The sequence below is a fragment of the Solanum lycopersicum genome, chromosome 12 (genome assembly GCF_036512215.1).
Source record: "Solanum lycopersicum chromosome 12, SLM_r2.1".
Classification (NCBI taxonomy): Eukaryota; Viridiplantae; Streptophyta; class Magnoliopsida; order Solanales; family Solanaceae; genus Solanum; species Solanum lycopersicum.
The window spans coordinates 62,230,959-62,256,262 of record NC_090811.1 but is presented as its reverse complement, the minus strand read 5'-3'; the positions used below and the strand labels follow the sequence as shown (position 1 = coordinate 62,256,262).

At 30.7% G+C, this 25,304-nt stretch overlaps 2 protein-coding genes and 1 non-coding gene across 4 annotated transcripts; 2 read left to right on the top strand and 1 right to left on the bottom strand.

Moving 5' to 3' along the window:
* The first annotated feature begins 5,438 nt into the window (after nt 1-5,438).
* On the top strand, nt 5,439-8,665 carry copz2 (nonclathrin coat protein zeta2-COP). The gene is made up of 6 exons (NM_001246975.1): nt 5,439-5,516; nt 6,269-6,428; nt 6,729-6,876; nt 6,964-7,041; nt 7,839-7,923; nt 8,362-8,665. Exons 1-6 carry the CDS (start codon nt 5,496-5,498, stop codon nt 8,419-8,421), a joined length of 552 nt encoding a protein of 183 aa, NP_001233904.1. The 5' UTR covers nt 5,439-5,495; the 3' UTR covers nt 8,422-8,665.
* Nucleotides 8,666-9,583: 918 nt separating this feature from the next.
* On the top strand, nt 9,584-9,657 carry TRNAN-GUU (transfer RNA asparagine (anticodon GUU)). Its single transcript has one exon. It is a non-coding gene; the product is annotated as a tRNA-Asn (tRNA).
* Nucleotides 9,658-14,825: 5,168 nt separating this feature from the next.
* On the bottom strand, nt 14,826-24,972 carry LOC101253164 (protein ROOT HAIR DEFECTIVE 3-like). 2 transcript variants are annotated; one of them, XM_010316009.4, is made up of 23 exons: nt 24,770-24,972; nt 23,799-23,948; nt 23,592-23,658; nt 23,412-23,514; nt 22,772-22,842; nt 22,606-22,669; nt 22,475-22,540; nt 22,310-22,357; nt 22,169-22,231; nt 22,021-22,077; nt 21,705-21,863; nt 21,553-21,621; nt 21,357-21,448; nt 20,665-20,743; nt 19,785-19,950; nt 19,425-19,549; nt 18,639-18,901; nt 18,454-18,550; nt 18,210-18,362; nt 17,711-17,815; nt 16,367-16,461; nt 15,814-15,910; nt 14,826-15,401 (listed from the first exon to the last, which is right to left on the bottom strand). In XM_010316009.4, exons 1-23 carry the CDS (start codon nt 24,771-24,773, stop codon nt 15,240-15,242), a joined length of 2,355 nt encoding a protein of 784 aa, XP_010314311.1. In that variant the 5' UTR covers nt 24,774-24,972; the 3' UTR covers nt 14,826-15,239. The 2 variants fall into 2 exon arrangements, with proteins under 2 accessions (XP_010314311.1, XP_004252376.1); XM_004252328.4 differs by lacking the exon at nt 24,770-24,972 and having other exon boundaries at nt 23,799-23,958.
* Nucleotides 24,973-25,304: the final 332 nt, after the last annotated feature.

Below are 25,304 nucleotides of genomic sequence, written 5' to 3'. Positions count from 1 at the left end.
TTTATATTTTGATTATTGTAATTTTTTGTTTTGTTATATGTTCACTTTCCTTACCTCTTTTCTTATTAGACTACTTTAGATTGCTTTTTAAAGACACCGTTAAATATAGTATCGTACCTTTAACATAGAATAATATCTATTTACGTTATACTTTCTTTAAAAACTCATTTTATAAAATTATGTTAAATACTTTATTGTTGTGTAGAGTTTTTTAGCTAAAGAGTGATCTATTTTGATCCTATAAATATAACTCTTAAAGCATTTTTAGTTACTTTAAATTTACTAAAGTATTGTACATTTGGTTTAATTAAAAGAATGCACTTAAAAGTCGATAGTGATTTATCACTATTAAAATCACGGCCAAAATTGATTAATCAATTAAAGAATCGACACACTTAATCAAATTGATTAATAATATTTTATGATATCGATGTTAGAAATAAATTTATTTTAAAAGATTAAAAGTAAACTTTACTCCAATATATGGGGATAATTTTAACTTGAAAAAAATCATACTTTATATTGGGCCCCTTTAATTAATGAGTTAACTTTTTTTAAAACATGATGAATTATTATAAGTGACTTAAGACTTAAGGTTTATAGATTCGAGAATGCAAAGAACTATTACATCATCAAGTAGCGTGCAAACAAAATAACATTCACTTTTTAAAGTTGTGATTTTATTCAATTATTAACGTAAATGTTACTTATATTTTAACTAGCATTTTTAAAGTAAATTTTTTATGTTATTTTGTAGGAGAAAATGATTAAATGTCTTCTTAATTTACTATCGGATTTTTAACTATACATTTAAAAATTTTAAAGATTAAAATTTCAATTTTAAACAGTTTGGTGGAGTGATAGGACACCTGTGAAGTTAAAATGTGTAGTTGGAGATTTGGTAATAATTGACGAGTTTATTATAATTTTTGTTAGTTTTTTTGTTTTATTTTTAAATATTTTTCTTCGGTAGAGGATTTGTCAAAAACAATTTATGTATTTAAAAAATTATGATAAAACTTGAATACACTCTTATCTTTTTCAGACTTAATTTTATGAAATTGCATTGAATTTTTGTTAATATTGTTGTATTCTTGAAAGTAATTACTTGGTGGTCTATTTGTTCTTTTTTTCTTGTCCAATAAAATGAATATACTCCATTCATCTCATTTTACGTGGTAATTTTTGGATTTCAAGATTCAAACAAATTTATTATTGATCATAAATTTTTTTGTAAATCTTAAAATATTTTGAATTATCAATTACTATACTTTTTACTAGTTTACAAATATATAAATTTTCTTTCAAAATCATGAAAATTTCATACATAAATTTCAGGTTAAATTTAAATTTTTTTACCGTCAAAAATTAAAAAATATCATATAAATTAGAACAAATAAAGCAATATATATATATATATATATATATATATATATATATATATAAAGATCTTCTTTGATTTTTTAAATATTGTATGCAACCATATATCATAAAGGTTACTTGTTAGTCAATCATTTTGAAGTACTTTTTTCATTTCATATTATTTAGCCCATATTAGTTTGATATAATATTAAAAATAATATAATAAAACTCTTACATTTATCAAAATAAATAAGTGAGAATAAGATATGTTACTCTTAGTTGATTACTTTACTAATCAAAAGAATATTAATGGATTTTTTCATGTATTACTCTTGCAATGAATTTTTTAAGAAGTATTAATTTGTGTTTGTAAAATTTTATATTTTTTACGGGAGTGAATTAATAAAATCTATCTTTATATTATAATTTTTTAAGTATAATACATAATAAAAAGTGGTCAACTAATATGGGATTTCACTGTAACATTATATAAAATTCTTTTTATCAAAATAATATTTATATATCTATATTATTTTATCTTTTGAAATATTCTAACTTTATATATATTTAATTAAAAATTAAAAAATCAATTTATTTTTAAATAAAAAATATTATAATTTTTTTTAATTTTCTGACCAAATTCTCTGTTTAAAATAAAATGAATGGAGATCCTAAAGATGGGGAAACCTATGAGAGTCTTTTCATAAAAAGCTGAAACATGCGAAAATCTATTCCATTGATTTCTTAAAGGGAACTTTTGCTTTTCTTTCTTTCAAAATAAATGTTATTTTAATAAAGAAAATACATTATTAAAATGTAAATAAATATAGTAGATAAATTATTAGATTATATTTATGTAATAATTTACTTTTTAAAAAATTTGTTTACTATTGTCTATTAAGAAATATGAAAGTATAAAAATATAGTCCAAAAATATATTAATTTTTATCCTAAATTTTTAAGACTCATACTTTATATTCCTTTTCTATTCTTATTTAATTGTTCACTTTATAAAATATACATATTAAGATAATAATAATTAATATAATGAGATTACAATCTTACCTTAATTAAATATGATTTCAAAAAGGATAAATAAAAACTATGAAATTTTCAAGAAGTATTAATGAGGATATAATAGGCAAAAAAAATTATACTTTCTTAATTTGCCAAAATGGACAAATAAATAGAAACATCTAAAAGAGAAAATAAATATTAATTTTTAATCCTAAATTTTTAAGATTGCCTCATACTTCATATATTTTTTTCATTTTATATTTACATTCAAGTTTAATTAATTTAAATTTATGTCAGTAAAACATCAATCAAGAAATAATGCTTTTTATTAAAAATACTTCGACACAAGAGAGAAACAGTTTAATCCGAAACACTATGGGCCCGTTTGGCCATAAATTTTTCAAATAATATTTGGGAAAAATTTGGCAAATAATGTTTGTCCATACAATTTGCTATTATTTGGCAAATATTTTTGGCAAATATCCCAAATTTTCAAATATTAGTTTTTTCTAGTATTTGGGCCAAATCTCATTATTTGGGATATTTTAAAAATTAAAATTTTACCCCAATCTTTTATCTTTTACAAAAACACGCTCTCTAGTAGTTGCTTGCGTTGTATTACATCATTTTTTACGTGAACACCAAAATAGTGATGAAATATGTAGTGAATATTAAATAATGATATGATTGTTGATGAAAATTATTAAAAATTGGCTTTAGGTAACAAAGTTATGTACTTTGTCTACTTCACGATGTATGAAATAATTCTTGTTGCACTCGCTCCAAATTACCACATTGCTTTAGTGTCATGGACATTATTTGTTGTTGTTGTAACGAACATTCATTGACTTGTAATACAGACTTTTAGTTAATTTTGATAGTTTTTAAAACTTGTGTGTATAAATCATATTTTTCTAAAAAGCTGAAATATATTTCCCAAATTTTATGGCCAAACACATGGTAAAATTTCACATAAATTTTCACTCAAATAATATTTGCCAAAAATATTTAAAAATCTACGGCGAAACGCTAGCTATATCTCCTTTTAAAAGTGAGAGTGTAGTTCAAAAGTTATTTGGAATGTCATGACTCATGAGTTAAGTGTTGTCTATTGGACATTGGCTAATTGAGAAAAGTGTATGCTTAATTGTCACTTTTGTATAATCATAAAAGATAGGAGTAGTTAACTTTTTATTTATGTTTCATTCTACTTTTTACTCTTTCACATGTCTCAACTTCTACATAATTGACAATCCATTTTTGTAGACATTTCTATCCTCCATTTCTTTTCTCTCTCTTTTTTTTTTTAAAAAAAAAGGAATATGTAATTCATTTAGGATTATAATTTATTATTTTCTGCGTCTTATTTTATATTTCATTTCCTCATATAATAGTTGATTTATAATATTTATCATTTCATAAAATTAATATATAAATTATCGTATTTTTTTTTATCCTTGTGAGTTATTAGCTTTGAAAATATATATTTGACCAACTTAGAAAAGTTATGTAAATGATTCATGTTCATTGGTTAAATTAATTAATCAAAATAAATTAATTTATATTTATTAATTGAAAACTTGAGTTTCAAAAAAAAAATAATGATAGAAGAGTAAAACTACGTCATTACTTAATATAAATGCAAAGTAAAAATATGACATATAAAATAAGACAGAGGGAGTAATACTTTCTACTATAGTATGATTCATTTAAAAATAATATTCCAAAAAATGAAAAAAAATGATAAATATAAGTAAAACTATATATATATATATGTGTGTGTGTATGGGGTGTAATTTGTTATGGATAAAAAATAATTTTTTTCAATCTTTTGATTGTGTAGATATTTTTACGAATTAGATTAAGGATCGTGACTTGTTTGATAATTTTTTCATTCTAATAACCATTTTTTCAACTAATTTCTTTTTGGGAAAAAAAATTTAAAAAGATTTGTAAAATGTTATATTATTCAAGATTTGTAACAATATGACTGTTTGTTGTAATAATACTAATAGCCGAACTCTATAAGTACATAAAATTCCCATTACCTTGGACACTATGAAAACTATCTATGTTAAGTCCCTATCCACAAATATGACAAATGTCCATCTGTTATCCTATGATCATTCATATAGCCATTACAAATTGATGTTGTGTGTTTTTTTATTGAGTGATATTTGTATATTATATTTATTGTAAGACACTTATTTATCTTTTAAAAAATATTGAGTAAATTTTAGGATTAGTAAATATATAAGTTATATTAGAGTTCTATAGTTATGGTTTTGCTATGGAGCATTTAATTTGTATAAATTGCGATAATTTATGTAAATTAGGTGTTTATGTCTATGAAAATTGACTTTGTAATGTATATGTTCTTTGTGTTAAGGTTAGAGTGGTGAGCGAGATTAAAAGAGAGGAGAGAGACGAGCGAGGGAGGACAAAGAGTGGAAAGAAGCGAATTATATATGTATATCAGTTAAATAATTGGATATATGTAATTACTATGTAGATGTATCAATAATTGTGTCTGTATATCTGCATAAAATTTGAATTTTTGTGTTTGTATATCCAATTTCTCTCGGTTTATACAAACACAAATTGTACATTGTATTTGTATAAAGCAAGAAAAGAAAAGACAAATCAAAACTAGGCATGAGAAAATTTGTATTAATATAATTATAAATGTACATGATAAAGAGATATGTATTTGTATTTGTATATACACTCTCTCGTTTTTATACAAATACAAACACAATTTATATATTTATGTTTGTATAAAAGTGAGATAGACAAAAGAGAATTGAGAGTGACGAACGAAATTCAGGGTAGAGAGACAAGAATAACAAATTGCTTTCTACAAATTAAAAATTAAATGAAACTATAGCTATAACATTTATTTTGAATTAATAATTTACAACGTAATAAAAAAAATTCGTAAAAAAACATTTTCATTTCTACCAAACCCAGATGTGTGAAAATAAAGTGGGCTTGATCCATGTAACTAAAGCCATTTTATTTTATGCCTTACAAGGAAAAATACTCTTAACAACCCAACAGTTTGAGCTTCCAAATCAAGAAGGATCAACAATTTCTGTAAATCCCTTGTTCCATCAATGGCGTTTCCTCTCCATTACGTATGTCTTCTTCCTTCTTTTCCCTATTTTTTTTTTAAAACAAATTCAATGGTGTTCAAATCTCACAAGATCTAATATCTATTAAATAATCGATCACAATGCCCAATTCTTGAAATTTTTTCTGTTCAGTCGTTTTATGTGCATTAATTAGGATGTTACTATTATGGGGTTGATTAATCTTCAAAAAAAGGAGTGGAAAAAATTGAATCTTGGGGAAGTTTAGCTGATCTAGCTCATCATTGCATATTTCAGATCTCAATGTAGATATTGTATGATGGGGCATTTAGCTGATCAAATCTTTTTAGTTGATCAAATCTTATGTTAGTTGATCTCACTATGAATTTGTGAAAACAAGTGTGAACTTGGTAATAAATATATAGTTCCTCCGTTTCAATTTGTTTGTCTTACTTTCATTTTTTCGTGGATATTTGAAAAAGAATGCATCTTTCATTTTCTGATAGCTTTTTAATTTCAACTTTACACGTGACATGTTAAGAGTATGAGATTAAATGATATTTTGGTAGTTCTTTGATTTCTTGAGCTCCGTGTTAAGACAAAACCAGACGAACACATTGATATAGACGGAGTATGATCAAGTAGAGAAGTAGGGGGTGCTGCTGCCCTGTGTACACTTGGATCTGTCACTGTAATTTAGTTTACTAGAAATGTGTGATAAAAAGATTGTAAATGGACGAAACTGGAATGTGTGTGATTTATTACTCATGGTAGAATGATCATATGATTGTGTGTAGGGTTCTTGCCCTGTGGTAAAGAATATACTTCTTTTGGATTCTGAAGGAAAACGTGTAGCGGTAAAATACTACTGTGATGACTGGCCAACATACAGTGCCAAGCTTGCATTTGAGAAGTCAATTTTTACCAAGACTCAGAAGACAAATGCTCGAACTGAAGGTATTGCTCACCGTTTTAGTATCTTTTTTTATTTTTGTGGCTGTGTGTTTTATATGCTTCTGGAAAGTCATTGCTTTTGTTCTATTATCAAGTGATCTGGTGCTCGAATTGTATTTACCTAAACTTTCTTTAATCATGGATGAGGTTTTAAGTTAACTGGATATTTTTTTCGCGGTGTTTTGAGTTGCATTGTAAATAAGGAATAAAACTGTTCTTCATATTTATTTGTGTACAGTGGATCTCATTTTTATAGGATTCCCTACTTCTTATCCTTTTTCCTTACTTTTAATTGATCTGCAGCTGAGATAGCAATGTTTGACAGTAACATTGTTGTCTATAAGTTTGTGCAAGACCTTCACTTTTTTGTGACGGGAGGTGATGATGAAAATGAACTAATTCTAGCCACTGTTCTCCAGGGCTTCTATGATGCAGTTACCCTTTTACTCAGGTACCTATAAGCAAAATCTTTGTTCATGTATTTTGATCTCTTCATATATTGTGTACATGCTGTCTAACCGATTATGCATTATTGCAGGAGTAATGTTGAACAGAGGGAGGCTCTTGAGAACTTGGATTTGATTCTTCTGTGCTTGGATGAGATTGTGGATGGAGGGTAAGCTACGTATTTCTCTAATGGTATAGTAACAGCACGTACAGTTTTTTTCTTTCAACAGTGTTTCGTTTTTCCAATTTTTGCTATTTTTCGCAAGTACTGTCATCCTGCTGTAGAAACTCTTACATATCATCCTTTAGCACTTCACTTGAGCAATTTTCTTGTCATCTCGTGTTGCTTCAGCATTGCATCCTCTGGGAATAAGTCATTGCTTCAAAAGTTGTGTTGCTGTATCCAGGATTGGGTTGAGCAACCAGAACAATAGACTAGTGATAACTAGCTTCCATAGTTTAGAATTTGTGCGGAAATGATTCCCTACGTCAGCAGTAATTTGTTCCGTGAGGTTACTTTTTAACTATTGAGGCTACCTACCATACTCTTGTTCAACACCCCTGCTTCCATGGCTCTGTTGGAATGCTGATCCCCGAGACGGACTTCTGTTGGATACCAAATGATGGTTAAGGGTTCAAAATATGTATATAAGTCAGTGGAAGACAGTGTTCTTGCAATATCCTGTGCTTCGGTGAAACTAAAAATACATGTCAGAATTATAGTTAAAGCATTTAGGGCCGTCAATGATCCTCTGCCTGATGAGAAGTTTTCCTGTAGTATTTTTGATAGAGGTGCAGTTCTCTTGTTAGATAAAGCTTGTATATGTGAACAATTAACATTTTGTTTTTCTAAAAAGTGCATATTCTATGAATTCTGTAAAGCTACTACCTCTTTTTCACCGAAAGACTCTTTGCTTGCGGTAAACTTTTACCTTGAAATTTTTGGTGTTTTTGAATAATTGGCAGGATGATTCTTGAAACAGATGGTAGTGTCATTGCCGGCAAAGTTGCCAGTCATAATATGGATGATGGGTCACCCATTTCCGAGCAGGTAAACAGCACTTCCTTAATATTTTCTGAATCATATTTCAGACAGTATTCAACCTTTAGGAAAGATGAAGGTTTCTTGCTAGTTGGGCAATGTTTCAAAATATCTGATTCACTGTGCTTAGCTAGAACGTCTTGGGGGCCAACATTTTCGAAAGTGTTATTTTAGAACTTCCCGAAATCATGCCAACTTTATGAGTCGTATTCATAACTCTAAACACTACAAGAATAAAGAAAAGTGAGATAGTTCTTAAGGTTATATGTTCATTCAATCAATCAACTATGCCTCAGTTCGGAACTTAGATTGTATTTTGTCATCAAATCTTTATAGGGAGAGTTATCTAACTTGATTAAACGAATTCCAATGCAAATCTTTCTTTATTTTGAAATGGTAACTTTGTATCTATTGACCTGCATTTTGGTGTGTTAAATACATTTTCAGACAATCAGTCAAGCTTTGGCAACAGCTCGTGAACATTTGACACGATCACTTCTCAGATGAAGCATCTCAATGCTTGTGAAAAGAGATGAATCGAGCTTCATTCTTTAGAAGTATCGTCCCCAAATCATTTTAGATGTTTTTTCCTTCAGGATGGAAATGTTGTCCACCGTTGATCAAGTTTATTCGCGTTATAAATTCATAGAATGTCCTCTTTCTGTTAATTTTAATTCTTTATGCTCCAAACATTGGATATTACCAGTATATTACACATTGACATTGTTATAGAGGTTTTGACAATTCAATACATTTCTGTGCTTGTTACTGTACTACTGGGGATTTCTTTTCCGCGTCTTTGTTCTTGTGATAGAACATGCTATCTAACGCAAGCAGATGAATCGTCTTGTGTAACACGAGCAGGTTACGATGAATCCAGAAGTTAGATGACAAGAAAGTTCCTAGTATTTGTTGATGTAATCTGTATTCTGTGAACTCATCACACTCTTCTTGTAGCAGAAACAGGCTCATGAGCCACTGAGTGATATTTGGCTCAGTATATATGTACTCAGGGCCTTGTGCACACCGCCCGTCACATCCTGAGGCCTGAAATATCGGTCCATCTGAACCATCGGACCAATGATCAACCATGACTGATCATTTGCTTTATCATTTTTTAGATAATTTATATCATATTGAAGAAAAAAGATGTGGATAGTGTCAAAGTTCCTCGAATTTCAAAAGACTATTCAGTCAAAACTTTATAGTTTTGGTTAAGATTCACTTAATATTGTATGAATAACTTATCAAGTATACAGTAAATTGCATTTTTTTTTAATTCAGATCCAAAAATTAAAAATTTCTAACTCCGACTCTGGTGACTAGTAAGTAGCGTATACTCTGTTTTCTATGTTATGTTCCTTCTTTTCTAACAAACTTTAATAGCATTAGAGAGTCAACTAACAAAAGAAATTACGCAAATTTTCTTCAATCGTATATTATGACTAATTCTATTTTTGTTTTAAAAAAGTAAAGATTTCATATTTGAATTCAAATTTGACTTTCAAGACTTGAATTACACCATATAAATTGGAAAATAAACATTCTCATTTTAATTTATGACTTAAATTAGTATAATTTGATGTAAGCATCGGGCGTGAAAAAGTTAACATCAACTAGGAACGACTTAGAAATATAAAATTATAAACGAGAATTATTAAGGCATGAAGCTGGAATAGCTCAGTTGGTTAGAGCGTGTGGCTGTTAACCACAAGGTCGGAGGTTCAAGCCCTCCTTCTAGCGATTTCAATTTTATTTTTTTTTTGCTTTTGTTCGATCTCGTCTTAGTCTTGGTGTATTCGGTACGAAAGAAAAATGAAGTATTCACTTTTTAGATTTTGTATGTCTCGAACATTAATAAAATTGTTTGAGCTTACTGCTTAGTAGTAGAGTGTGTGACTTTTAGAAAAACTTTATTATGTGCTAGACATATATATGACGTGACAAACAAAACTTGTATGAGGCTCTACTTATATTTTGCCAAGTGAATAATTGAGTCCCATTAAATGGTCAAACTATCCCTTCTCTCTTCTCTTATAAAGTTTTTTCCCTCTCACTTTTTACTTTTTTTTCTTTGATTTCATTTCGATCATTGTTCTTTTGCACTTCCCTTTCTTTTATAATTTTATTTGTGGAAAAGAAATTCAAAATTCTTGCTTGATTCATTCGGCTTCTACATTTTGATATCAATTATTTAAATTGCTAAAAATAGTTGTATAATGTTCTTTGTTAATTTACGAATTAAGACATAATTATATAATTTTTCTATTTTATCATAATAATTAATTCCTTTTGAATGTTTAAATAAAATTTATAATGTTAAAAAAAGGTGCAAATTAGTAAAACTAATATTTTATTTATGATCTTTTGAAAATTTTGTAAAATAAAAAAGTAAACTATTAATATGAAAAACAAAGAAGGTATAAAAATAATTTATTCTTTTGTTCTTCTCTCAATGATTACTATCGAATTCTCTTGAAATAACTACATAAGTTTTGATACTATTTTTTGAAATTCAAAAATAAAAAGATCCATAAATACCTACATAAATACATGTTCTACTATATTTTTTATTCTTAAAATTCAAGTTAGGTGAAATTTTATAAATATTCTTTTTATCTACTTTCCTTTACGTTTCTTAAGAAATTATAAACAGAAAGTATATTTTTGACTTTACAAATTTTATTTAAACCTTTTTAAAAAATTAATTGTTAGGATTAAAAAAATTACTTACATCTATCTTAATCTTATAATTGAAAATAAAATACAAACAACTATTTACTATAATATAAATAAATAACAATGAATAGAAAAAAATTTGACAAAATAAACTAAAAATATATATAATAATCATACAAAATTATTTACTATGTAAAAAGAAACAACTAATAGAAAATAAATAATAAACAGAATAAACTAAAAGTGATAGAATGATCAGAAAAAATTATTCAGAAACAATATACACTAAGAACGAAAAAAAATTTATTACAAAAAAAAGTAGAATAAAAAAATACATGGGATGAGGCATAAAGCCAAAAAAAATGTGAAGGGGACTTAAAAGATGCTAGGCAGATTTCCAACCATGTCCACTTGTCAATCAAATGATGTTTCATACAAGTATGAGTTGGCGTACTTAATGCATCATAAAATTTTTCGTGACTTTCAATAACATTATCGTGGATTTGTGATTCAATTCCATCCCATAATTTTCACCATGTGGATTTAAGATATAAAAAATAAATATCGAAGAAGTAAGCAAAACAAAGTTTGATTAGTTAACATATACTATTACAATTTTATTCTACAAGTTTTCATTTCGTGAAATCTATTCATAACACCACTCATAAGAAATAGTATATTTTTTTTCTCCAGATAAGGCATCATACAACAACTCATGAAATTATTATCCATTTACAATTCACTCTTGATCGACTTTATTACCGAGAGAGTTCTTTCAACTATAGCAGTAAAAGTCAACATGAGCAACACAAATTTTATAAGGAGGAATATAAAAGGACAAATGTAATACTTCTTTGTCTTATCTAGCTTTTTAGAAAGATCATCAATTTCATATTAGAGAACCTTTATCAATATCACGGACATCAACAACATGTCTCTAATTGTACTTCCTCAGAGTAACCATTATATTTCACCAAAACCATCATAATGTAATTCAATCATTCTCAATACTTTCTTGATGTCAAAATTAGAAGATGAGTTAACTGGACTCAAACAAGCAACTCCAGTAAGCAGATCCTTTTTATTCTTATTAAAACGATCATTGAGTTCTTGAAACTGTCAATTGATAACCTTAAAAAAATTACTTTCACACGATAGTGATGTGAGATAGTATAGTCAGCAACTTTACATCGAGATCTTTCAAAATTAAAATAGAACTCATCAAAATTAGGTATCAAAATATTTCAATTTACACAAAATGCAAACATATTCTCGATAAGTGGATCACAACCTTCATCTCTTAAGTCTTGCAGTCTTTTATTCATCACTTCTATAAGTTGAATAACATTTGCAATATCTTTTTCTTTTATTTGTAATGATTCATTAAGCTTGTTTGTGACCATAAAAAGTATCTACCATTAAATGCAATAGAAAAACAATCTCAAATGTTTGACAGACTTTGAGATACTTTATTGTCTTAGCTTTCTCTTAAACAAATTCAGAATTATCAAGAAAATCAGTAATAGAGTCAAATTTACTAATGAAGTTCTTACAATATTTATAATGTGAACCCCATTGAATATTGATAGCTCTAGCAACACCAATTTATTAGTTCAATTCCTTACCACTTTCAATCTCACCCATATCAAGTGCCTCATGAACTTTTTCTACTTGAGATTCTCGAAGTTCATTCAAGTACTTGAAAAAAACCTCCTGCTACATTTAAGACATTAAAAGTCAATACAAGTTCTCCATCAGAAAGACATTTTGTGGATATTCCAACGAGAGTCAATAGAAGTAAATGAGCAAAATAATGAATTGAATAAGCCGATCTATTTTATTGTTCAATTAAAATTTTAAGACAATTTAAACACCCTCGCATATATAAGATAAACTCAAAGAATATTGATCAAGATAGTTAACAATTGCTTCTTTCAAACATAAAGCACTAGTATCACAAAGATGAATAATTCCTATGAATTGTTCCACCACAAACCTCTCTTTCTTAACATAACGCAAAATAATTATCATCATTTACTTCTTACGTGACACATCACAAGATTTATTAACTAGTAACAAGAAATAATCACTATTTAGATCCTTCATAATAATTTTAATTATTTCAAGCTCGTATGTAGTGACAATATATTTTTTAATTTTACGAGAAGTCGACTAGTCAGTTTTTGAGCTTTATCAACACAAGTTCATTAATTTTATCACATCGCTTCACATACCACGAAAGAATTTCAAAAAAGTTACATTTGTTTAGTGATGATTCATCTTTACGATGTCCACAAAATGTCAATCTTTGATGCAGGAGAAGTCTCACCACTTTAATTGAAGTCTATTAACAAATTGTGTGCTTAAGCTCGATTTGATTGGATAGCTTAACAAAGGCAGCTTGAATTGATTGCTCTTGATTGCTATTGTCGCATTAAATCTTCATACTTCTTTTCATGATTATGAGCACTGTTTAACTTACATCTATGCAGATTTAATAATTTTATTTCATTCCAACTCTTGAACCCTATACTTGAAAATTGTTAGAATTCAGAGCAAAAAACCACGTATTAATACATCTTTTGGCTATGTGGCACTCTATGTCTCCACATAGTTCAATATTGATTTTTAATATTGGGTTATTGAGTAAATCGATAACTCATTAAGATTATAGTAATTCCTACTTTTATCAATTACATAAATGTGAAAATAGTCAAATGCCCCCTTAATCTATTACCGATTTTTCAACTACACACTCATACTTTGCGGGGGTCCTAATACCCCTCTATACATTTTAAAAATGAAATATATAATCCCCTAAAAGGCCACACCCAGATTTTTGTTAGAGAGTGAACACACTCACCTGCCACGTCATATATATTAATTTTTAATAAAAAAATTATGATATTTTTCTTTGTTTTATCTTTCTTTCTCTTTCCAACCATTTTCTTCTTTTCTTTTTCCTTTTTTTTTTTGTCATTGAAGAGAAAATTTCTAAATTTTTTATTCATGCTAGTTTTAAACTTACATTTATGGAATGTACAGTTATGAAATTTCAAGTTTTATTGTTAAAAGGTAAAGTTATAAATCTTTGATAATCTTTCATTTTTTACAATTGAATAATCTTTTTTTCACCATTTTCATCTTCTTGCAAACATTAAAAGTTTATCAATTGGAAAGGTAAAATTTAGTAAGAATTTTAGTTCTAACCATTTTATCTACTATTTGATTGATACTCAAGTTATTTTCATGGATGAATTTATTGAATTCTTCAAATTGAGGTAATGGATATATAGCAATAGATCTTTTCATTTCTACTTTCAAAATCACATATGAGTTTCGTTGACAACCCAAAATCCATTCTGCACTTGAATTTAAATTATTAAACTAGGGCACCAAAAAAATCAATATAAGAATTAGCTAATCCATTGGGCCATGTGGTTAGACATGATGATTATCAATTTTAATAATATTAATAAGGAGCTGATTTTCAAAATTTTCTAATTTCGTGCACAAATTGAATAAACAAAATTCTAGAATCAAGAAGAATAATGAAATTCCATGGCGAATCCAAACTTAGAGAAGGTGAGTGATGGAGAGATTTGATTTATGTTGTGAAGAAGAAAAGAAATAAATAAGAAAAAAAAATAATTAAAAATACACATATTTACGAAAGAAAAATTTTAAAATAAAATTTATACTCACCGCGCCACATAAGCGTTTACACAGTAAATTATATCAGTTTTAAACAGTTCAGAAGGTAATAGAACACCTGTGAAATTGAAGTGTGTAGTTGGAATTTCAGGTATAGTTTGGGGGGACTTTAGACCATTTTCTCTACATAAATATCAAATATTAATCTCAACATATTACTAGTTATGTCTGTGTTCAGAATCCACATTATACAAACCATCAGAACTCAAAATTTAAAGTAAAAAAAACCTCATTGCTCTTAATTTTTCTTTGTGTTACACATGTATAGTTCTTTTCATGTTTGTTATAATTGATTCCATTTTATGATCATTTGTAAGTTATATTATTGTCTTGTCACGAAAAATTTATTAGAAAAGTCATCTATTTATTTGATAAACATTTTCTTATTGGTTAAATCGAGAACCGAACCGTTAAGGACCAAAACTGATCAATCGCGCACCCCTACACATAAGAGGTGTATGGATGTCACGTAGCCAAAAAGGTGTACAAAATCATTAAAAAAAATGGACTCGAAGGGCTAATAAAATCTTAATTTAGCTAATATATACCTCTGGAATTTTATTAAAAGGAACTCAAAAATGAAATTTTAAGTTCTTCCATATAAATTACAAAACCACAAAAATTATCACATCTCATTAATACATTCATCAGTACCTAAGTTTTTTAAAGACAAAATTGGTGGCAAACAAGAAAAACATTGGAGAACCCTCTTAGTTTATCCCACAACTAAGTTACTTGGGCATCACAAAACATCCTATAAACATAAAAACTTGCTGCCACAGAATATTAGAGACCTCTACAAACTTGACTTGCTTCCCAATGTAGATCCAAAATTTAGATTTTGAAATGTATATGTATTTCTATCTGTATTTGTTTTCCGTGCATATGTAGATTCTGTCAAACATTAGAACCCATTGTTGATCCATCACTCTTTACATCATCTTGTCATCGTCGATGTCATTCCCCTTTGATGCAGGAGTAAGATTATGTTGAGGTGCAGCGTTCGTTTTCCTTTGTCCTGCCTCTGCCAGTCGTCTAAGAAGGTTGGTGACTGTAGGAATGAACTTTGTTGCTAAAGAGAGAAATCCAGGAAGCTGTCAACATATATTATACAAGATCAGGTAACGAAAAGATTTTAACTTTAAAGGCTTTCCACATTATGATATAAGAACCAATCACGGTTTTGTATCAAGTCCCTTTGTCCAAATCTAAACGATTCAACTCTAAAAATGTTGCAGAATAGGAAGGAAGTTACAAATGTGTCTCGCTATGTAAGATTGCAACTAATTTGTATTGGCGATTGTAGTTTTGCATGAAAACAGAAGTCTAGAAAGTCAGATGTAACTGTAAATGATATAAGGATCATACTTTATGACGATGGAGGAAGTTTACAATGATAATACTCTATGTGATCAGCAAAGACAGAGAGCTCGTAGCAGCTATTTGGTCAAATTGCTTCTAATACAAGAAAACTGAACTTCTTAACGAATCAGATTTAATACTTACAGCACCATTGCGAAATTCACCAGAGATGTCCAGTTGCACCCAGAGGGCTTTCACTAGTAGAAAGGCAACAAATATGACTCCTAAATACAAAGGATTCCTGGAAAGAGTAAAAACCAACATGAGCTATGGGATCACAGTGGGTACACCCCATCATCGAGAGGATATAAAAGTCTCTACTTGTCAAACTAAGTGGTATCATGACTAAGAGTGTCAATATTAGTCCAAATTTCTTAACCCACCCAAATTCACAGGTTAAGATAGATCTGTTTTTGAATTTGATGTGGACTAAAAGAGTAGATCCTAACAAGTTATCTCACCCTCCATTTCAAAGCCTAAACTAAAAGTACTGAATAAATTACTCAATTCTCTAGATAGATAAGGAAGAATAAATAGAGGAACTTCTACCTTATTCTAACATTAGATTTAAAGGTGGTCTAAAGTTGGGCAGGTTGGGTGATGACCTGCTATCGAATAAATATGTAAACAAACTAATGTGTACTCGAGCAAATTCAACCGTACTTCATACTCATGATCCAAAAGTAGAAAATGGTACCTCAACAGTGTCATGAATTCATTGAACCCCAGAATAAGCAACGCGGCAACTGCCCATGGAGGTGGTAACCAATTGTTGTTCCTCTTGCTGGCCTCCTGAAAGTTTAAAAATAGACAATCAGAAGCTAACGACAAAGGAGTCTATTAATATAAGATATTAGATGTATGTGTGTATATATATGCACATTCATATGTTTAACTGATGCAAAAAAAAAGTAGAATCAAACAACTATTTGAGTAGAGCAACTTCAAGATTTTCACTTGAGTGAAATACTGAAATACTCCATGTGATATAAAAACATCAAATTTGGAAAACCATCCTATATTTCTGATGCAAATTAAAAATTTCTAATATAGATTAAGTACCTAGTTACTTTATATTTTCTAAATTATTGTTCTTAATCACTGGTGTAGTTCTCCAAACCCTTTTTATTTGCTTAATTTCCTAAAAATATATCATTTTGATGGACATTGTATGTGATTCAGTGTTACAATAGTCAATACAGAACACTTATTAACCTAAATTAATAAAGAACCATTAGTTGGTTTGTCATTGTTAAGGTGCATGCCTTGGTGCCTCCCGCGGCAGGCACCTATCTTTGTAAAGTGCTATGACTGTGCTATGCCTCATTTCAGGGCTTAGGCATGCCTCAAGGTCACTTCTCCTGAACTGAAAATCAACTCAAGGTAGTGTTAAGCTATGCAACTTGGGCATAACTCAGCCCCAAAAGCTAACTCATGAGGGGAACAATTGTCAAGTCTATTAAAGAGACCACTCAGCCCTTAAAGAGAATGTGGTACTCTTCACACACACAAACCCTCATGCCCAGGGTTGGATATCTAGAGCGTGGACAATTTATTGTTGGATCCAACATCGGAAATAAGAATTGGGATGCATCCTCCGCTGATACAATTGTAAGATATGACATTTAGGCGTAACTCAACCGAAAGGTAGCTTATGAGGGAGGATTGCCCAAGTCATATTAGAGAGACCACTCATCCCATAAAGGACCAATGTAGGATTTTCAGGTAGGTTTATTCCAGCTTATCACCACTCAAAACTCACAGTTTTACTCCTAGCACAACAGGTAATCAACCACCAAGTACAAAAAGGCACTCACCCCTTCAAATTCTGTGGTACATAATTATCAAATTTCTGAAGTTTAATGTACAAAATTGCATCAAACTTATTCCTAATAACACTTTGTAGCATGTTTCCAGCCACCATCAAATACATTCTAGTTATTTGGAGTTTTAGAATCTGTCATAATGACACACAGATTAAGTATACAAAGAGCGAAGTCCTAAAAGCACATGGATATGTACAAGATGTAGGATAACGTGCCTGAGCAGCAATGGCTTGTGTAACAGTATATTCAGTCTCAGTGTTAAATTGCTTCCACAATGATTTGCATTGGATAGGTGTGATCAAAGTTTTTGATGCAGAGACCTGAAATGAAAAGTTAAACCAAAAGATGATGTATTATAAGTCGAATATGATAGAAAAGAAAGATTACTCAATAGAAGTGTAATTTCAAGAGAGAAACATTTGCATGCATCTTTCTGATCTTGCAGGTCTAAGTACCAAAATGAGAAAGGTAAACAAATGCAAATGTTGGACCAAGCGACAAGGTTTGCATAGAAGGGTATATAAAGTACTGTACTGTTATGTCCCAAAAAAAATTACTGCACTGATAGAAATTGACAATTTAGTTGATCTTCCAAAGAAAATATTCAAATTGTATTAACTCTATGAAGTCACTTTGACCATAACTTGAATAATCTTGCTCTCTTCTTGTAAATAACTTGTAAGGAAAACCCAAATTATCCACTAAGCAATTTACCTCATTCCAAGTGCTAGAGGCCAGAGGATCAAGCGATTCAGTGCCTTTTTTGGTTGGCTTTCCATCCCCAAGTGCAACAGTCAAAGTATTCTCTATGCTATCACGTTCATCTTCCAGACGAATTGCAGCCATAACTGACATGAGCTTCAAAGACTGAGGATAGAATTAAAAGAATAGAGATTTATGTGATATTCAAACCTTAAACGACACCAGAGAAAAGAAAGATAAATTTAGTCAGTCATACAGCTGATCTGGCAGTTTTGGTAATAGCTCGAATATTTTCCTTTCCAGTCCAAATACGTGGCATTGAATCAGAATCATAGCTAAATAACATTGAAAACCTGTCATAATTTTCAAGTCAGTAGCACATATTTTGTATGAAAGTATTCAATGTCAGAAGTCCAGAACAAGACGATCAAATATCAGTACCTATCCTTCATACGAATTAAAACCCTTCCAGCTTCTTCCTTTGTCTTTGCTTCAACTACTCCGCGTGCATAATCCTTCAATCCCAAAACCATACTATCCTTTGTTTGTTCATCCATTTCAAAACCAGAAAGTGCAGTCGAAAAACCAGTGAGTGCTGTGTCAGTCTCACGTTGAAGCAGTTTTCTCATTGCTGGCCATGTATCATCACCAGCTCCATCTAAAAGACCCTCAACAGGTCCAGCTAATGCGTCATTTAGTTTTGTCTAGACAAAAACTCTCATTCAGTGCCAGCATAACTACATCTAAAGACACAGTCGATCTCAAAAGGCTTCCCTCAGTTACTATTGTACTCCCTCTGTTCACTTTTACTTGTCCACTATTTCAAAAACAGATTCATTTTTACTTGTCACTTTTAGCATATTAAGAAAAGACAATTATTTTTTTCCAATTTTAACCTCAACATCAATTACTTATTTCCCAACATCTAAGACTACTCATCATTTAATATGAGTAATGTGGTAAAATATTAATCATTGTTTCTTAAGGGACGTGTAAAGTCCAAAGTGGACAAGCCGACAAGTAAAAGTGAACAGATGGAGTATCATGTAAGATCCAGTTGCAACAAAGTAGTAATGTTGTAAGAGCCATTCAGATATCAGATAGAAATGTATTGTCATATTAAATTTCTTTTTCAAGGAAATTATCAAATTAATTGGATCTAAAAATCCCAGAGTGAGTTTTGATTTAGCACAAGGACTAAAATATAAAGGTTATTAAACTTCATACCTCAAAGAGAGTAGTAACTTCAGCCAGTTTGGCAGTACGAGCTTCAGCGATATGAGCATCTATATCACGTTTGAGCTTATCCCTAACTCTGGACGAGTCCCATTTCGCTTGGTCAATAACAGCATCTGCAAAATATTGTATCAGTAGACTTATTTCATAAAGCAATCTGCTAGGACTAAGCTCAACATATTACTCTAGGCAAATATATCAGCCACCAATGCTTGTCTTTAGTCACTTTGATAACTACAAGCTCAGCTAGGTGTTCGCTAATGAGTGATCAATACTGACAGATAAGATGACTGTGTCTTCGGAACAGATTAACTAGAGTAGGGTTACAGCAATAACATGTTATTCCTGTACCTGCACATTCTTCATCAAACTGGGACATACAAGTCCCAGTGCACTCACGAGCAGCCATTGCGAACCCTATACCTCCCTTCAATTCCTTATCAAATGCTTCTTTGAATCTTTGCAAAGTATCAGATCGTATGCGTCCCAGCATAGATTGGTAAGCTGGTTGGATGAGCTACAAACAGAAAAAGGATGAATCATGAGGTTTGTTAAAGAATTTTTTTTTTCTTGATTAGAGAAGATGCACATCTGAGAGAGAGCATTATGTATGCTGCATTCCCTGCATCAAGTTGCATATTTCTGCAATCATCAGCATAGTTGCATGAGAATTTTTATCGTATAGGTATAGATTAGTTGATACATCACTCCAAGGAACAAACTGGAGCTACCTTGTTAGCAAAAGGATTGCTTGCATCATACCAAGTGACGATTTGAATTATTTTAATAAGCAAAAGGATATTTCCGTTTCAAACTTTCATATCCACACATAGTGACATTTGAATGTAGGAATGATGGAAAATTGTTTGGAATGTAGATGAAACTCATGGAAGAGTTTGTGAACTTCAATGTGAAATTTTCTCTGTCAAACTAACTTTCATCCATTGTTTAAATAAGTTTTCCGCTTCCACTTATAGAACACACAAGTCAAACTGACTATCTTAAACTTGCCTAGTCAAACTCCATCATATAGACGAAATGAAGGGAGTATATTTTTTTCTAGTAGGGATGGAAAATGCAATGCCATCAGCAGTTCATGAAGTAACTGTTACATTAGAATTGAAAGTTATTAGGTATATTTAGTCCTAGTAACTGTCATCAAACAAAAGAAATCCACCAAGTTTTAAACAGTGAAACAAGTTTAGGGGAGAGAACAGTCTAGTGTCACTACCTGAAGCAATTTCTCTTCCAACTGCTTTCTCTTTGAAGATCTCACTCCTTCGTCAAAGAATGTTGCCTCTGCATCATATCTGAGAAGGAAAAAGATCTTATACTCTGCTACATGCTTATTATTGTCAATATGCATACAAGTTCGTAACATGTATATCAAGGAAGATTTAAGTATAGAATTATGCATATACGAAACATGATTCTGCACAATTCCAGAATGATGCACCGGTTCAACTTTGCTTGTAGCTTTAAATTGTCAGTCTATCCTTTGTACTAAACTCTCTTTCACCTTACAACTTCATGTGTTTTAAAAGTATTAGTAGGTATGCATCCAGGCTCTTTACATAGAACTATACCAGGCAAACCCAAAACTAAGATGTATCAATAACACAATACCATAGCCTTAGAACAGTTCAGTGATCAAACATAATTTTGTGGTTTGCTCCCACTGCAAGACTGCTCGAATGCATCCTTCTCAAGGGAAAGAAAGAGAACATTAAGAAACATCACCATATAGACATGCTTCCCTCAGACATAAATATACTCCTTCCGATCGTCATTTGGTATCTGAAACGTTGTACAACTACTTTGGTGTGTATGAGAAAGAATGAGAAAGGCAAGAAACTCATTTCGACGTATGAAAATATACATGCATAGAGTTATAAAGAACGCAAAATGAGATACTGTTCTTACTCAGATAAACAAGTGTTCAAAATTGAGCTAAGCTTCTTCCCAAAGCCCCCCACAGGATGAGATTGCACGGCCTCTTTTAATTGACACCACTCCTAAAACAAAAGATAAATCATTACATGTGAGTACCAATGTTCCAATTGATTATATGAAAAAGTACAATGTGCAATTCACTAAATATTTAATACAATTCAACTACCTCATTTTTCATGAAGGAGTCATATTTTTCATTGGAAATCTCATCACATCGCACTGTAGCTACCATAACCTGTATTTAGTTTAAATCAAGCACATCAACAAGGATATAATGATCAGCTGAAACTTCAATTAAGCAGATTCAGGGTACATAACCTTATGGGCAGGGAGGTCAAGGTCCCTATTCTCTTTTATAACCTCCCACATATGCTGTGCACTAAATGAAAAGCCTGAAGCAGGAACAACTCCCCGTCTATCTCCAGCAAGACCTCCAGGTGCAATAGAATGAAAGAATCGCTGTCTTAGACTAGCCACCTTTACAAGGATAACAAGGATAAACATAATCTAAATAACCCAAAAGCTCAAACAAAAAGAATTGGTAATCTGAATATGTCGGCAAACACTATATGCCCAACCAAACAGATTCAAAATAGAGGAATTAACTAATTTCCAGTAATTGATTTGTGTCTACCTGCTCTGTAAATTGCTCTTCCTTCTCTTCATAACTAGAAAGAGCAACAACCTCAACCTGGACATTCAATCAATTTCATTACATGCATATGCATAAGAGAAAATCACGCAACAAGAAATTTATGAGAGATCTAACTGAAGAGACTCACGTTAAAAAATTCACTTAAAGGTGTTTCCTCGTGAGCTTGCGGTTTTGGGACAGAATCCCATATCTACATCAAATATAAAGAAATAAGAATCAACACCTGAGTCAACAATAATTTGTATATTATGAAACATGGATATGATACCTTCTGAATATCTTCCCTTAAAACGGGCTCCAAATTTTCAAGGGGAGTCTACAAATACAATGGGAAAATCAACTAGATATACAATCTTTTCAACAATCAACAGATACAATCAATGTAGGAATATCTTCAACTGAAAAATCATACATGGGAGAAGAAGGAACCTACCCTTGTTTTATCACGTATAACAAACAGCAGAGTCGTTTTCCGAGGACTAAATAACCGCATCATAACCTGTTAAGGTTAATTGGTAAAACAGTTAATCCAAATATTCAGACAAGGTACCACCTTGTATATACCTGAAAAACAGTCTTCAAAAGAGGCTTATTTGCAGCTTGTTCACGGCCAATATCATGACACCACCTGAATTTGAAACTTATAAACAACTTGTCTATTTGGATATTCTTTTTTCATGTTTTAATTTATCGCTAGTGCATGTAATTCACACACTAAAAGAAAACTTACATATTGATTAGCACAATATCAGAAACAGCTAGCGCAAAGAGGGCACTTTGCTTCTCAAATGTAGTGTCATCCTATACAGAACATAAAGTCTGGATGAGATATAGAGAGAGCATTCGATGAGCATTGTTAGCAGGAAACTTGGTGGCTACAAGTCAACCACAGAAATTTGAAAATTTCAAATTTTAATATGGAGTAGCTAACAGTGGATGCATAGACTGTTTTAACACAGAAATGAGTACGTCGACAAAGAGATGAGGGAAGTCGAATTTAAAAGATCTCATAAACCAGCAAATCCATGGTAATTGTTCCATCAAAAACATCGTGTTGAAGAAGTTCTCAATTATCTCAGTGAAGCATTGTTGAATGCAGTAAAAAGGAAGACGTGAAGATTGTGGATACCAAATTGGAATAAATCACTTCATACTGGAAAATTAGTAGGACAAGGCAGCAAAAGGACAAACCTTTGTCCATATGAGGTGCAATAACTAATGATAATGTGGGCAAAAGGAATAAATCACATTAACTGTTGATACATATGATGTAATATATAAACAGTCATAGGAACTACATTGAAAGCCAAGCATGGGCAAAAAAGAATGTGGGAAAGTAAATCATCATCGAGAAAGTCAGTTAGACGAACCTCTCCACGCTCTCTCCCATCAGTGCCCTCTAAATCCATAACAAGGGTGCACGGCTCAATCCCAACACATCGACCCATCCAGATACCTTTTGTGGTTTGTGACCTGAAAAGAATATTGATAATGCTCACTTTTATAGGATACACAGAATTACTATGATAAGCTAAATGACAAGCCCATACCTTCCTTTATAAGCATCCATCTCTCTAAAGTTAGTACCAAATAGATGATTTAACAGTGTACTTTTCCCTGGAATGGTCTCATTCGAAGTTAGAGAGGGGAATGATAATCGAGTCAATTAAGAATATACACAAGATAAATTTACATTAGTAGATTACAAACTGGAAAATGGAAGTTAGCAATTGAGTTCATCTAGAAAGACCACATACCGCTACTTTGTGGACCCATTATGGATACTATAGCATATGAAAGACCACATTCAGCAAATTTAACTTCCTTTATGAAACTCTCAACTCCAGTAACATTGAAGACTCCATCCCCATCAATGAGGTGGGTGGAACAACATTCATCGGTTTTATCTGAAACCATATGTTATAAAGTCAGCAAGAACCCAACTTTTAAAGAGGCCTTAAATTGAATCAGCATCCAGTATTGCATGGAAACAAATAAAATCCACAATGCATCATTACTCTATATACTAGTAACATAGAAAAGAGAGAGAGTTCACATAGAAAAGAGAGAGAGTTCACAATTTCATCCTAAAACTGAAGGTACATCATATCAACCTATAAATAGGATTACAAAATTTGTACTTTTCTCTCTTAGTCCAAAATTATATAACATGTACATATTTATACCAATTACTAAAACTAAATCTTTTGGTATCAAAGTCCTCACTCCTCACATAACAATCCATATATTATCACCCCAAGGTAACTAATTCGCAAACCAAAGCATACCTTCCCATATCTATCAAAAATGAAAAACAATAACATATCCAGTATAACTTCACAAGTGAAGTATGGGAGGGTGTGGTGTATACACATAGCCTTACCTATTACCTTGTAACCGTTAGCTCAAGTAAAGCATAGCCAAAATCACGAAAAAAAGAAAAACATTTCCAAGAATTACTCACGCGTTAACTTATCTAAAGCATTAATCACTACATTCCCATGAGAACGAGATGCAACACATTTACATAAAAAGTAAATCTTCAAATCAAAGGGTAATTTCACAATTTCATACAGCCAATATATTCAATAGCTGAAGAAAACCCACCAAGTAAAGATCCATTAAAACATAAATATATGATCCAAAATACAAAAATCAAGACATAAAAATCCAATCTTTAAACTTCAGATTTCATATATGTAACAGAGCATGAATCGAAGGGGCATACCCATGTGTGAAAAAACAATCAGATTCAATGCTTGTCGATTACAAATTTATTTACAATAATGTAATGATTTGATCAAAACAAGTGTAACTGTGAACAAAAAAAAAATCAATTGATTCAACGTTAAGCTACACAGAAAAATAGCGCTTTTTTCTGTGCAAACTTTTGAAAAGGTCGTACTCATGCATGGATCCCGCACCCACGTCGTCGTATCGAATGTCACACCTCATACAATAAGCTTAAAATTAGTATAATTTTTAAATTTTTATAATACTTACTTTTCATAAAATTTCGAAAAAATTGATTATATAATATGCAAATTCAAAGTATATGATGTTAGTCAAAAAAGAGATATATATTAAAAGTTTAAAAAAAATAAACTAGCTATTGTAAATGATATGTAAATATCTTCCGTCAATATTCCTAGAATATTGACGGTCAAACTAGAACATATAGAGTGAAAGACATGTATACACTCTAGTTTTTTAATTTGCATGGGACACCAACATTTCTAAAGTACGTCGGATGATATCTGCGT